Here is a 15,283-nt window from a genome sequence, read left to right as displayed (position 1 = left end):
ATTTATATTATAAGTAACATCCAAGTAAAGGACCTAAGTTTTAATCTGGATCATGTAAACCAAAAGAATCCCTTACTAAATTTAAGTGAAAAGGCAAAACAAAAAAGTTTTGAAAAAGTAAAGTATCTTCATGACCTTGGGGTAGGGAAAAATTCCCTTAAAAAAAAAAAAAAAGAATAAGAAAAAAACACTAGCCATAAATAAGAGTAATAAACACGTCTACATTAAAATGAACTTCTGTTCACCAAAAGAAACCATTAAATGGGAAAAGATATTTGCAACAGATATACCCAGCAAAGGATTCGTACTCAGAATACTGAACTCTAGAAAAGACCTACATTTCAGTAGTAAAATGGGCAAAAGATTTCAAAGGCATTTCATGAAAGACGAAATCCAAATGACTAGGATATGAAAAAGTGTTCAGCTCATTAGTGATCAGGAAGATTAAAGCCAGGTACAACCACACTCACCAGACTGGACAGAATTAAAATATCTGGTACTAAGTATTATTGTTGGTAAGGGATGTAGAACTAGAACTTTCATATACTAATAAAACTCAAATAAAAACTAGTGAACGACAACAAAACAACAACAACACTGCTTAGCATTACCTAATAAAGACACATTCCCCATGATCCTGCAATTCAAGTATACACCCTCAAGGAAAGTACACAAACAGGCATCGGTGCACTTAAACACAAATGTTCATAAAGGCATTGTTCACAATAGCAAAAACTGTCAACAATTTAAACATTAACTGGAGAATATCAAATACAAATGCAGAATAAACTTCTTATATTCCTGATGAAATACTGTGCCACAACAAACCAAAATCAAATATCTACAAGATGATTCCATTTATATAAAGTTCAAAAAAGGACAAACATAAACTCTATTATTTAGTGATGTAAACTTAGGTGGTAAGACCTAAGAATAATGTTTACATCCAGCTTAAGTGGGTAGTAGTGGTGATGGAAAGATGCAGGGGGTGGGAGGATTCTGGGATGCTGGCAATGTCTGTCTTGCCCTGGGTGGTAGTTACAAGGATCTTTGTTTAGAAATATTTTATTTTTATCTGTTATCTTTTCAACATGTGTGGTTATTTCACAATAAAAAGGGGGAAAAAAAACTCTTCCCAGAGGGGGAAAAAATTAACATCCAAGAGAATTCTAAGAATGTCATTTGAAGAGATTAACTCAATTGCTAGTTCACAAAGATAACCGGGATCTCTAAATGCAAATACATACTGTATTCTAAACTCTACTCTGTTAGACTGCCATTCTTCATCCAAATTTTGAAAAAGGTGGAATATCAGATATCAAATTCCTTCACAAGTCATATAAATTCTAAAATTTTGAGACCAAACACCCTACTTCTAATTCTGAAATTTGAAGTGCCCAGTGTTCACTGGATAGCTATATAGGAGTTTTAGATTAGAAACTGCTAAGGAGAATAAACCATCAAAATTGGGTCTTCAGTTTTTGCAAATACAATTGAATTCCCAAACCTCTGTTACATATTAAATAACTCCTACTGAAGAAAAAGCATGTATTATGTATGTGGGATTAATGATCAAAACCATAAATACAGATACACATTCAATGATTTAAAAAAATCTTTTCATTACTGTATTAGTATTTATCAAGTCATGATACAAGGAACAAATTGGCATATGAATTGAACTATGAAAGACTAATGAAACTAGTTTATTGGCTCTAGAAGCTGAAAGGATTTTTTTTTTTTTTAACGTGGGTCATTAACAAGATAGACTTGGTTTTCTTGTATAAAAGAATACACTGAAAGATTTTTAAAAGACTAAAGTTAATACATCAGAAATCTCAAAAATGTACATTATTTTATTTCACTGTGAGGACTAAAAGCACAGTCAACTCAGTAAGTCACTAAGCTGGCAAGACACCTTAAAATTCAGATTAGGTAAAACAATGCTTTTTAAAAAGTTATTAAACCACTTTAATGAAAAATACTGTATGTGGTTCTCACCAAGAACTTTAGAAAGCCTTTTTAATAATTTCACAAAGCCATAAAAACTAAGACACTATACAGCTAAATATCCATGGGGTGGGAGTGGAAAAGAAGGGAAGATAAAAAAAAAAAAAAAATTAAAGGCTCCTTAGGTATAAAATTTGTCCCAACACGAGTGTTATTAAAAAGGACCCCGAAAATGTCACTAAATACTTGTGTGATACTGTGAAATGACTCTCCTACTAGTTATAAATAAATTTTTCTTCTTTTTACAAATGCAGAAAATTTCTTCCTAGCCCTGGCCCTCTGACTCTTATCACAGTACTCACTCCGTAACTCTACCAGATGTATTGGAAAGCTACCTCAGTTATCTCGCTACCCTCTCCTAAGTATTTCAAACTTGTGAGACTTGTTTTAAGAGCAGGAGTTAAAGTTTATTTTCTTCCTGGTTTTCTGGCGGACCGAAGGCCCAGCACGTGTGAACCGAAACAAAACCCACTCAGACTGGGCGACGCTTAATGAAATAATACGGGTACAACACTTTCTTCCTCAATGCCCACAACTCGCCATCCCAGAGAGCCTCCACAGGGACAGGTCAGCGCCCACGAACCACTCAGACCTGCCCTCGGAACAAGGGTCCTGGATCAAGCTGGGACCCTCCTCCCCACCAGCTCGGCTTTCCAGAAACACAGCGCGAGAAGCGCAAGCGTTTATAAAGAGATGGTTGCACAACAGCCTTTGAGAAGGATTCCGGTTTAACAGGTAAATACCACGTAGGAGACAAGTGGGATGGAATCTGCTCGGTGGTACTGGTGGCATTTGGAGACCGTCTGCGTCGCTGAGCAAACCCAAAGTTTTGGCACATTACTTACAGTTCACCTGATGAATACCGTAAAGAATCGAAATGAAGAACGTGAGAAAATAGGTGCCTTAGAATCAACAAATCAGCACTAAACTCGAGCTAGGCGGAAAAATTCTTTGAATACTCAGGCTTTGTTTTGTGGCAAGACGACAGAATCCCCGAATTTCGGAGTTGGAAGACACGTCTCTCCGTGTTCTCCGGCCCGTTCTCGGACTTCAGGGCCGCCCCGCCCGCCCCGCTCTCGGTCCTGTAGTTCCCGGATTGAAGGCGCGGACCTTCGGGGTGGAAGCCAGGAAGCCCGGGGGAGGCCGCGGCCAGGCCCGCGACGTCCGGGCCCGGAGGGAGGGAAGGGAGCGGCCTCCGGGAGGACCACGGAGGGGGCAAAAAGGGAGCGAGGAGGCCGCGGGCCGAGAGCCGGGCGCAGCACCCCACCCCGAGGCCCGCCCCGGCGTACCTTTGGCGAGGGCTACGGTGGAGTTCTCGGTGTCGATGGTGTAGAGGATGCCCTCGTAGCGGATCTCCGCCTTGGAGATAAGGCTGATCTTGCTGCCGATGTAAGGGGTGCCCCCGCTCATGGCGCCGCCGCCGCCGCCGCTCCGGGCCGCTCGCAGAGAGGCAGATCCCACGCCGCTGTCGCCGCTCCGCAAACCCGCTCGCTCCGTCGGCGCCTACAGCAGCCGCCTCAGACCCAACATGGCGGCGGAGCCGGCTCCGCTACCCTCCCCCAGCCTCCCGCCCTCAAGCCGCGGCGCGGCGGCGGCGGCGGCGGCAGCGGCGGCGACGCGAGGCATGCTGGGCTGGCGAGGCCGGGCTCTCGCGAGACTCTGCCGGCGGCGGGCGGCTCAGCCTTCCCCGGCGGTCTCGGTAGTCCCGGCGGCGCGTCTTGGCCTAGTCCTGGGCAGCGGTGCTCGCGCTGCTTGGGAGGCGATTCAGGGAGAGGCGAAGTACCTCGTGGCGCCAGGACACGGTGGGTTGGAGTGGAGACGCGCGCGGCGCTCTTGATCTCACCTGCGGCCTCCGCCATTTCCAGACCGTCGTATCTTGTCCTGCGTCCTGTGTCCGCTAATGCGGATCTCTCAGCGTGGAAAGTGGCCCATCCGCCTTCAAGGTCCTGGCGAGCCCCTTTAAGACCCGGGCCTTTCCGCTTTGAGGCTACTGTGACCCTTTTGAAGTTCTCAAGGCCCCGTTACATTATCCCATTACCAATCCAATTCCCGCCCCCCCCTTCCCCTTCGCAGCTGCTGGAGCTGGGACTCTGTCCAACACTTTCAGATGGTCTCATCTAGGCTTGTGGCTTTCAATGGCACTCTACGCAGACCTGTCCCAAGCATTTGTCTGCAGCTTTGATCAATTCTGTGAACTCTGGATTCATATAAGCCATAGTCTCCTCAACCTCTAGTTGGATGTCTAATTGGCATCTAATTAACTTTGTGTCTCCAAAGCAATGCTCCCGATTTTCCCTCTAAAATTAACCTTTGCCTACTATTCATCACTGGGGTAACTGGTACCATTTATTTATTCAACTGTTCATCCGTGGAGTCATCCTTGACTTCTCTCTCACCCTGAAATCTGTTCCGATTGCAAATCCTGTCCGTTCCATCTATAAACTATAACCTGAATCTGATCACTTCTCACCATCTCCATTCCTATCCCTCTATAACAAACCCCACTTACACTGCCCAGGATGACTGCAGTTGCTTCCTGAAAGGTCCCTCTACCTCTGTTCTTGCCGCCAGTAGTTAATTCTCCACACAGCAGCCAGAGGGATCTTGCCAAAATCTAAGTCAGATCACGTCCTTCTCCTACTCAATACTCCTCTCCCCAGTGATCCTTTGTCACACAGAGTGAAAGCTAGATTCCTTACTTAGGTTTATAAAAACGTATTACTTAGCCCCTTGTTGCCTCATTTCACCTTTCTGTTCTAGCCACCCTTTCTTCACCCAGAACTTTGCACTTCATTCAGATCTCAAGTATAATTTCAGAGATGACTTTCCTTACTGTCTTGATTAAAATAGGACACCGGCATCACTATATGTCCTTAACTTGCTTACTTTTTCTTCATGGCATTTGTCTCTCTCCAATATGTCTTTTTAATTATTTGCGTGTGTCTGCTTCTCAGTAAATTGAGGTATGGATGAACAGTTGGATGAGGGCAGGGCACAGACAGGATGTCTGGTGAACTGAATGAACAAATGAAGAGAAGCGTGAGAATGCGGAGAGGGGGAGGCAGGAAAGAAGACTAGAGGTTGTGTTGAGCCTGGTGCACAATGGCTTCAAAGGAAGGCTATGAAATAACTCGCTTCAGTACCAGCTTCCTGCCAGGGAGTTGAGCTCTTACTCATGTTCATTCCTTTCCCTTCCAGGCCTGGAACCTAGCTTAGCTTCTCATGCTTCCTTAGCTCATCCTTTTCCATCTCAAAGCTGATGATTCCCAAATTTACATCTTCCTTCCGGATCTTCTGACTCCCACGTCACACAAACTATATACTTTCTAGATGCAATTCCTTGGGGGTGTGTCTAAAAGGCACTTCCAACTCAACATGTTCCAAATTATCTGCATCTATACCCTTCCCCCAAATAAACCTGCCCTTTACCCACACCGCTCATTCCCATCACTGGCCCCGGGACTCAACCAGGTATCCAATACTGAAACCGAGAGTACTCATCTAGCTACACTCCATGGATCACCAATCTTGTTGCTTCTAGTTAATATCTTGCAACTCATGGTTTCCCACACCACATGGCACCAGGAACCATGCGTAATTGCAGATGATTAACGTGATAGCCCATAGTATATTATGTATATGAATTTCCACCTTGTGTGCTAGAAAATGTTTAAGAACTGTGACATGTTTCATACCATGGCTTCCAAAAACCCAAATCCTGTGTTGCTCCCCTGCTTAAGAGCCACAAGATCCCAATTCCAATGTGTGTATACCAACAAGTGATTCTTGGACACCAGCTGGAGTGTCCTACAATTCAACTCAATTCTGGCACTATCTACCCGGAGATAGCGACAGATCCCACAGGTTGAGGTCTCAGTCCTACAAGACTGCCCCCCCTTCAGATGTCAATCACAACCCCAGGTATCACCTATGCTTCTGACCAACCAGCTACAGATTGGGGGCTCCAATGACCCCCCCAACCCCCTTGGACTCCAGACCCAGTCACAAGTCCAGGTCGTTACCATACTTCTGACCAATTGGCTAATAATCAGAGGTTCCCACAATGCCCTTTCTTGGGTTCAATTCATTTGTTGGAGTGGCTTACAGAACTCAGAGAAATATTTTACTTACTAGATCACTGGTTTATTATAAAAGGATATAACCCAGGAACAGCCAGACAGAAGAGATGCACAGAGCAAGGTATGTGGAAAGGGGTGTGGAACTTCCATGCCCTCTCTGGGCATGTCACCCTCCCTGCATCTCTACATCTCCACCAACCTGGAAACTCTCAAAATCCCATCCTTTTAGGTTATTATAGAAGCTTCATTACACAGACATGATTGGTTAACTCATTGGCCATTGGCAATTGATTCAATCTCCAGCCTCTCTTGCCTCCTTGGAGGTTGGGAGTGGGGGGTAGAGGGTAGAAGGCTGGGACTGAGAGGTCTAACCCTGTTAATGACCAGGTCCATTGTACTGGCAACCAGCCTCCATTCTTAGGCACTTTATAGAAATTACCTCATTAACATATAAGAAGACACCTTTATCACTATCATTACTTAGGAAATTCCAAGTGTTTTAGGAGCTCTGTTTCGGAAACAGGATGAAGACCAAATATGTATTTTTTATTATAATTCACAATATAAGTTCACCTGGGCTTCAAATGCCTGAGGGCAAGATATGATCTGTGTGTCTCACAAGCGTCCCCTTCTAGTGGGACCTGGACCCAAGCATCGGGGGATGATGATGTCTTTCAGTACAGGTCCCAGCCTTCTGCACCGCCACCCATTTAACCAGAGAGGAAGACTAGCTCTGTGTTTTGAATTTTCATCTATTCTTATCTGTTGCCTTACCCATAGAGATGTGTAAAGTATTAGTGCTTCCTTAGCCAAGCAGAGCCCTCTGACCCTGGCAGGCCCCATCATTTCCCTGCCCTTGCCCAGAGGTAGTAAATGCCCCGGTAGCCACTAATCTCCTCTCATCTATGAAGTCTTGTCCCCCTTCTCCCGAATTTAATTCCTTTAGACTACTTTGTGATATCTGTAAAAATAAACATATTTTACTTTACCCCTCATCCCCATTATTACAGGGGAAGTAATTGTCTGCTGTGAACTTTTCAATCTAATTGGAAATGGAATTTGGAAGATTTTTTTGGTCATGTATAACCATTAGGGATATGTCCATTTTATCCTTAGAGATGCCCTGCCAGTCAGTTTTTCCTCTAGCGTTGGAATAGACTGCTAGCTTTTCAGTTAAGTAACATGACATCGTTGGCTTGGATTTAAGACCTGTGTTTCTGGAAAATATGTCCCTTCAAAGAACCACTCTCTGTGCAGTGAAATGCTTATTCTGAGATACACGCCAAAACTGAGACTAATTGATGGTGCTATGGGATCTCCCATCCCGTGTTTGTTCTGTGGTGCAGGCACATTATGTGGAATTGTGACTGATTTCTGTCTCCCTCCTTATCTCTTTTCAGAGTATGATCATTGAATTTCCGTAGGTAAATGCACAGATGATGCAATTTCATTGTTTGCTGACTTTTATTTTTATCTTTTTCAAAAGGTTTTATTTATTCATATGAGAGAACATAAGCAGGAAGAGAGGCAGAGGGAGAAGTGAACTCCTTGCTGAGCATGGAGCCCAACACGGGGATCGATCCCAGGACCCTGAGATCATAACCTGAGCTGAAGTCAGATGCTTAACTGACTGAGCTGCCCAGGTGCCCCTATTTGCTGCCTTTTAATTAGTAGTAGCTCTGAATGTTTTTATTTCTAATTTTTATTTTTTTTAAAGATTTTATTTATTTATTTATTTATTTACTTGAGAGAGAGAATGAGAGAGAGAGAGGACATGAGGCAGGGAGGAGAGGGAGAAGCAGACTCCCTGCTGAACAGGGAGCCTGATGCGGGACTTGATCCTGGGACTCTGGGATCATGACCTGATCTGAAGGCAGTTGCTTAATCAACTGAGCCACCCAGGCACCCCTATTTCTGATTTTTAAAAAAAGATTGATTTATTGGGATTGAGAAGAGGGGGAGAATCTCAAGCCGACTCCTGGCTGAGTGCCCAGCCTGAGGCAGGGCTCAATCTCACCACCCTGAGATCATGACCTGAGCTGAAATCAAGGCTGTTCAACTGACTGAGCCACCCAGGTGCCTTTCTAATTTTTAAATGAGGAAACTGAGGCTCAGGGATGTCAAGTAACTCAGATCCAATACTAAGATGGGAAATAATTTCAACCTCATCTGTATGATTCCATAATGGATGTGCTTTACTCCATTCTAGGATGGCAAATCAAATTTTTCATCAAATGATAACTCAAGTAGATGGCACTGCTTGCCAGGAGATTTGTGTTGACAATTCTGAGGATGTGTCTGAAATCATCAGGACTCTGTGCCATGATTGGTTACTCAGTATCTTCCGTGGACACAGGGTGGAAAAGTGGTGATAACAGGAAATCTCTGTCCATACCATTTGCCTCCTAAGTACCTGCCATGAGAGTGCATATGGTAAAGTGCTTTGTAAACCTAATAGCACTCTGTAATTAGTTATATTAATCTTCTAAAAAATATTTATTTTTTTGAGAGAGAGAATCTCAGGCAGATTCCATGCCCAGCGAGGAGCCTGAGGCGGGGCTTGATCTCATGACCCTGAGATCATGACCTGAACTGAGATCATGACCTGAACCGAGATCAAGAGTCAGACTCTTAGCCAACTGAGCCACCCAGGCACCCCTAGTTATATTATTAATCTTACCATTACTCAAATATCTGTCCAATGACCCTAACAACAAACAACAGAAATGGGTAAGAAGTGTGTGTGTGTGTGTGTGTGTGTGTGTGTGTGACTGGTAAGTAAACAAAATAATAGAAACTAGTCTATGATGAATTTATCCAAGGAAAATCTTTCTAAAATGCAAATCTTATGATGCCAGACCTGACCTCAAGTCCTACCCCAAAAAACCTTCCGTGACTCCTCGTGGCTCTATGATCTTAGAATAATCTAGGGTCTGTTGTTTACAAAACCCTGTGTGAACTGGCTCCCACTTAATTCTTCTGTCTACCACCTACGCCTTTACTGTCCCTCTTTCTTGTAGTCGGTTGAGGTGGTACGCAATGCCTGGCAGGCGGGTGGGTGGTGGTGGTGTCTCAAACAGACCGGTTTGGCCACTCACCACTGACAAAATCGAAAGGCGTGAAATGGGTGGTGGGGAAATGAGAAAGGAATTTACTTCCGTGAGGCCAACCCTGGGGAAGATAGCAGACTTGGGTCTCAAAGATTATCTCCAAATTGCGGAAAATATTTCCAGTTTATAAGGAAAATGTGGGACAAACGTGGGTGGGTGTGAGCAGATAGGCAGTGAAGGTCAAATGGATCACTATCTTAAAGACAGTCCTGGGCAGGGTCTGCTGGCTCAGGGCAGTCCTTATTGCTTGAGGGGGTAGTTTTGGTTCCCATGGCAGGATACTTTAACCTCAGGGTCTTCCACCTGAGTCAAGACACAGGTTGGAAAGAAGAACCAAACTAGAAAGTTTGAGGTCAAAATTGGAGGCAAAGTCTTCTTCCATTGTCTCTACCCTCCAGCCTTCGTCCTCCGTTCTGGAAGCCACATTAGACTTCTCTGGGATTCTCCCTCTGGAGCCTTCTCACTGCGGCTCCTAGTCTAGATATCCAGTCCCAGGGCCTTCTCACTGCTGTCCGGAGATTGGCTGTCTGAGATAGTTGCTCCGTCCACAGGATCCCATCCAACCTTCCTATCCAACCTGTGCTAACTCTGCCATTGAGCTAATCACATTGTGGTGAATTGCCTAGTTCTGTATCTATTTTCTACCCGGGTCGGTAGGTTGTGCTGAAAGCAGGGACTATATGTACCTCGTTGCCTCTGCATTCTTAGTACCAACTCAGGACCTTGAGCAGACGTGCAAAACATCTCTGTTGGGTGAATTCACAGACAAATGATTTTTTTTGTGTTTTGTGAAATTTCAAGAAAGATGCTCACAGTAGAAGGTGACCTTTTTAAAAAAATAGGAGATATGGAGGGAACCACTTCTAGCTTTACAGATTCTATTTTAATATGTGAGGGCTTAAAATGAGTTGTGTACGGTCTTCGTTATCGCACCTATGTTCTATGTTTGGTTTTTAAAGTGAAATGTTTTGCCTCAAATCCAGGCATTTTTATTCATTTCTTGTTGTGTACTAAGTTAACATGCAAATTTCAATTGCCAGTTGAGTAGTTCTGGGTGATGTTTTCTTGTTACTATATGGCAGACACCCATGGCTTTCTCATTCACCCCATCTGGGCCTCCAGTGTGGTCTAATTATCCTGAAAAGCCAAGATGTGTTAGAGCTGAGCTTGATTACTCTAATGGCACACAGTGTTTTTACAAACCTCCCGATTCCTGAATAATTATCATTATCATATGTATGTGTTTAGCCAAAAGCTTAATTGGAAAATTCCAGAATGAAACAATGCTACAAAAAATTAAAAAAAAAACCAGCAAAAACCTTCCAGTCATTTTCTTTAAAAAAAAAAATCAAAGTGCTGCTAATACATGCGTAAGGTTAAACCATAAAATCATGCAGAAGGGCTTATATTGCATAGCAATTATTCCCAGCCTACCTCTCCCCTGCCGTGGTCCTATGGAGGCAACCACTTTTAACTCATTCGGCTGTTTCTCTTGGTGGTTTCTCTAAATAATATGCTTACATCACCAGGCCTTGATTCATCCATTTTAGACATTATCTTAATTTCTAGCTATGTTAAATGAAGGTTTACCTCACGGGGTAGTACTTAGAGATATTTTAAACTTCTCTTCCATTCCCGAGTTGCCTTTATTTCCTTCATGTGGGCCTGAGGTCCAGGCTGCGTGTATTGTTAGGTGGGCCCTTATGTCTGGGTGGTGCCTTTTCTATGTACAGCCTTTGCTTTAGTGACAGTTCCATTGTATGAGGATGCCCCTTGCCTCTTGGTTATGTTTTGTTTGCTTGTCTTAGAGTGAGTCTTCCTTTTGGAGGGTTTCGTTGAGCTCTGGTAACTATTGGAGCACATAGGAGAACCAGATCATAAATCATCTCTGTGATGGGGCCTCTGTGCTTGCTGCAGTGGACTCAGACCGAAGGACTTCAGTTAGGATGATCAGGTGGGAAGCCACTCTCTTAGACATTTAACTGGAGACCTTCTAAGAGCAAGACTGTGTTCAGGGATGTTCAGTTCTTTTTTAGAGAAGAGCCTCTGCCATTTTTCTGGGTATGGGGTGCCATATCAAGCTATCACATGGCTGTTTGTTCAGAGTGGTGGGATGGGGGTAAGGTTCAGCCCCTTGTCTTATTCCTACCCTTTGTTGTACTTGGAATTTATATGACACAAGCCACTTGGGGGTCCCAGGGATGATTTGCTCCCCACTTGGCTGCTGTTTCCCTCCCCTGCCATGGGCATTCCAGTCTTTGGCCTCCTGTGCTTGGCTTTACCAGTTACCTCCATTCTCTATTTTTGTGTGTATGTAGGGTAAAATAAACATAAATAAAATTTACTGTTTTCACCATTTTTAAGTATACGGTTCAATGGCATTAACTACATTCACAGTGTTGTGCAACCCTCACCACCATCCACCTCCAGAACTTTTCCATCTACTCAAACTGAAACTGTACATATTTAGCCGTGCTTTCCTGTTTTCCCCTCCCCACAGCCCCTGGCAACCACCTATCTTCTGTGTCTGTGATTTGACCACTCCAGGTACCTCATATAAGGGGCATCATACAATATTTGTTCTTTGTGTCCGTCCTCTATTTTATGTCTTCAATAAGTCTGCTGAAATGTCTGTCTTATTTCTTGATTTCCATTGAAATTCCCGTCTCTTGTTGTGGATTTGCACCTTTTACCTCCTTTACTATTATTTTAGTAGGGTATTGTGAGGGCCTGGAGATAAAAAGGTGGGATTAAACAGCAATCTTTTTTTTTTTTTTTAAGATTTTATTTATTTATTTGCCAGAGAGAGAGCGAGAGCACGAGCACAAGCAGGGAAAGTGGCAGGCAGAGGAAGAAGCAGGCTCCCCACTGAGCAGGGAGCCTGATGCAGGACTCAGTCCCAGGACCCTGGAATCATGATGTGAGCTGAAGGCAGATGCTTAACCTACTGAACCACCCAGGCGCCCCTAAACAGCCATCTTAAAAAAACAAAAAACAAAACAAAAAAACCCCAGTCATCTTTAACCAGGAGTTCACTCATTTTGAAAAGGGGATATTCCAACAAAAGGACAAATAATGTTTGATCACACTTGTATGAGGTACCCAGAGTAGTCAAATTCGTAGAAACAGAAAGTAATGTGGTTGTTACCAGGGGCTGGTGGGAGGACATAGTTGGGGGTAATTATTTAATGGGTACAGAGTTTTCAGTTTGGGAAGATGGAAAAAGTTCTGGAGGTGGTGGTGATGGCTGTACAACAGTGTGAATACACTTAATGCCACTAAATTGTACACTTAAAAATGGTGAAATTGGTGTGATCCCTGGGCGGCTCAGTCAGTTAAGCATCTGCCTTCAGCTCAGGTCATGGTCCCGGGGTCCTGGGATCGAGTCCTGAGATGAGCTCCGTGCTCGTTGGGGAGCCTGCTTCTCCCTCTGCCTGCTGGAAACCCCTGCTTGTGCTCTCTCTCTCTGACAAATATATAAGTAAAATCTTTAAAAAAGGGTGAAATTGGTCAGTTTTATGTCTATCTTACCACAATAAAAACTTCTTTTAAAGACAGGAAATAGTTAAGATTTCTATCTTCACTGTATATATTTTTATTAAAATTCAGTGTCAGAGAAAGAGTAGCTCCTTTAAAATGCTATGGAGGGGTGCCTGGGTGGCTCAGTCGGTTAAATGTCTGACTCTTGGTTTTGGCTCAGGTCATGATCTTCGGGTCATGAGATCAAGGCCCACATCAGGCTCTGCACTCAGCACTGAGTCTGCTTGTCGCTCTCCCTCTGCTCCTCCCCCTGCTCGCGCACACTCTCTCTCTCTCTCTCAAATAAATAAATAAATAAATAAATAAATAAATAAATAAATAAAATCTTTAAAAAAGAAGCTCACTATAAATATGAAAACATAGGGAGATTAAAGTAAAAAGGTTGGAGGGGCGCCTGAGTGGCTCAGTCGGTTAAGCGTCTGACTCTTGGTTTCGGCTCAGATCATGATCTCAGGGTCCTGGGATCGAGCCGGTGTTGGGCTCTGCACTCAGTGGGGAGTCTGCTTGAGGATTCTCTCTCCCTCTGCTCCTCTCCCTTTTTGGATTCTGTCTCTCTCTCTCAAATAAATATTTAAATCCTTTAAAAAAAGAAAAGTAAAGTGCAATGGAAGGTGGGGTTTAATTCTGGAAATGACAGTATCTTGTATTGGGCCCACTTATCTGTTGATGACAATTACTAGCCCTAGACAAAATTTTTTTTTAAAGATTTAATTTATTTATTTGTCAGAAGGACAGAGTGTGCACAAACAGGGGGGAGGGGCAGAGGGAGAGGGAGAAACAGACTCCCTGCTGAGCAGGGAGCCCAATGTGGGGCTCGATCCCAGGACCCCGAGATTATGACCTGAGCCAAAGGCAGATGCTCAACTGACTGAGCCATCCAGGCACCCCCCTCCGCAAAAAACCTCCCCACTTTTTAATGCTATTTTTTGAAGGCACTAGCAAACAACCTAAAGTGGGCAGGAATGGAAGGAAACTTGAGTCTTGTAAGAAGGGAAGGAAACAGGGTTAGCTCCCATTTATTAGGCTTTTCCTTGGAGGGCACTTTGAGTTCTCAGGAACACATGGCATAGGGTCCAGTAGAGTTAAAATATCAAGTGGTGGTCTTATTAGCGGAAGAGATGGAGCTTAGATTTTAAGGCTGCCAAAACAGCTGGGAATGGAGGGGAGGACTCCCCAGAAAGGAGAGAGTCATAGGGAGAAACTACAAAATGTGCATATAAATTCCCTCTAATTCTGGCTGATTCCTAAAGAGAACACGCACATGGCAAGGCCTCAGGGGACCCAGCTGAAAGTTGTAGCGAGAATTTTAGGCAGACATGTCTGTACTAGTTTGAAGTTCAAGTCCTGACAGATAGGAGGGGCTCAGTGAAGTCCTACATCTTTCTATTGAAAACCAAAAGGATCATGACTTTCAAGTAAGCCCAGGGTTGAGAGTTACCAGAAATCAAAAACATCCCTGGGATGGCCTAATTGAGCAGACTTGGAACTGCTGAATACCAAAGAGTCAACTTGAAGACATGTCAGCAGAAATTATTCAAATGAAGTATAGGGAGAAAATGATTGAAGAAGATGAATAGAGTCTCAGTGACCTTTGGGACGATATCAAATGGTCTATTATACGTGCCATTGAAGTCCCAAAAGAAGATGAAAAAAAGAATGGGATACAAAATATATTCCAAATACCAGTGTTTAAAATTCCCCCAAATCAGTGAGATACATCCACCCCAGGTCCAAGATTCCAAAGAGAATCTACAGGGGCGCCTGGGTGGCTCAGTCAGGTAAGGCTCCGACTCTGGATTTGGCTCAGGTCATGATCTCAGGGTCGTGAGATCGAGCCCTGTGATGGGTTTCGCTCTGGGCATGGAGCCTGCTTAAGATTCTCCCTCTCCCTTTCCTTCTGCTCCTCCCTCCCACCCCTGCCTGCTTGCATGCTCTCCCTCTCTCTCTCAAAAAAAAAACAAACAAACAAAAAACACAAAAAACACCCCACCAAACCCCAAAAGAGAATGCACGATACATCTTCATAGCTGCTTTTGTGATTTTTTTCTGAAGTGTATCTACAGATGTAAAGTTTGCAGAGAGGGGAGATTTAGTCCTTGGGCAGCCGCAAGTTAAAATCTAAGGACTTCTAGGCCCATGGTTAGCTCGTTACAGAGGAATGCAGAAGGAGGAATGCAGAAGGCCAACCCCTCTGTGACGGAGCTTCAGTAACCAGAGCACGATAGACCAGGAAACAATTCCAATGGCTTATTTTGTACCAGCAAGTTTTGTAAGCATCTCTCCCAGGGTACCAGGGCCACGGCTTGCATGAAGCAAGGCAGGCACCTAACACACACAATTTAAGAAGGCACTCATTCCCAAGGTACGATTCCATGAAACAGAGAGAGGATGGCTCCAGGGCACTGCTATCTGTTCAGATAACATCTGTCAAAGAAAAGCAATGCCACCACAGCATTAGGGATCACAGTCCCACAAGCAGCCTTTGCATGCCACGAAATGATAACAAGCAGCCCATGAATGTACTGGTAATAAAGCATTTTATCA

The 15,283-nt window shown here is 43.9% G+C and overlaps 2 protein-coding genes across 7 annotated transcripts in view; one reads left to right on the top strand and one right to left on the bottom strand.

Annotated features, from left to right (window-relative positions):
* Positions 1-3,634, bottom strand: part of LSM14A (LSM14A mRNA processing body assembly factor) — a 54,307-nt gene extending 50,673 nt beyond the window's left edge. For 2 of the 6 annotated variants that reach the window (XM_044378918.3, XM_026484305.4), the window contains exon 1: positions 3,300-3,585. In XM_044378918.3, coding sequence (XP_044234853.1) covers positions 3,300-3,420 — 121 coding nt within the window. In that variant the 5' untranslated portion in view covers positions 3,421-3,585. Of the gene's footprint in view, positions 1-3,299 lie in introns of all 6 variants that reach the window. The other 4 variants (XM_026484303.4, XM_026484302.4, XM_044378919.3 and 1 more) reach the window with 3 other exon arrangements.
* The window catches only part of LOC113244754 (methyl-CpG-binding domain protein 4-like), a 46,002-nt gene continuing 34,137 nt past the window's right edge, over positions 3,419-15,283 (top strand). The window contains 1 exon segment of the mRNA XM_057314634.1: positions 3,419-3,812. Coding sequence (XP_057170617.1) covers positions 3,419-3,812 — 394 coding nt within the window.

This window comes from Ursus arctos, unplaced genomic scaffold (genome assembly GCF_023065955.2).
Source record: "Ursus arctos isolate Adak ecotype North America unplaced genomic scaffold, UrsArc2.0 scaffold_19, whole genome shotgun sequence".
Classification (NCBI taxonomy): domain Eukaryota; kingdom Metazoa; phylum Chordata; class Mammalia; order Carnivora; family Ursidae; genus Ursus; species Ursus arctos.
This window is presented reverse-complemented; position numbering and strand designations above follow the sequence as displayed.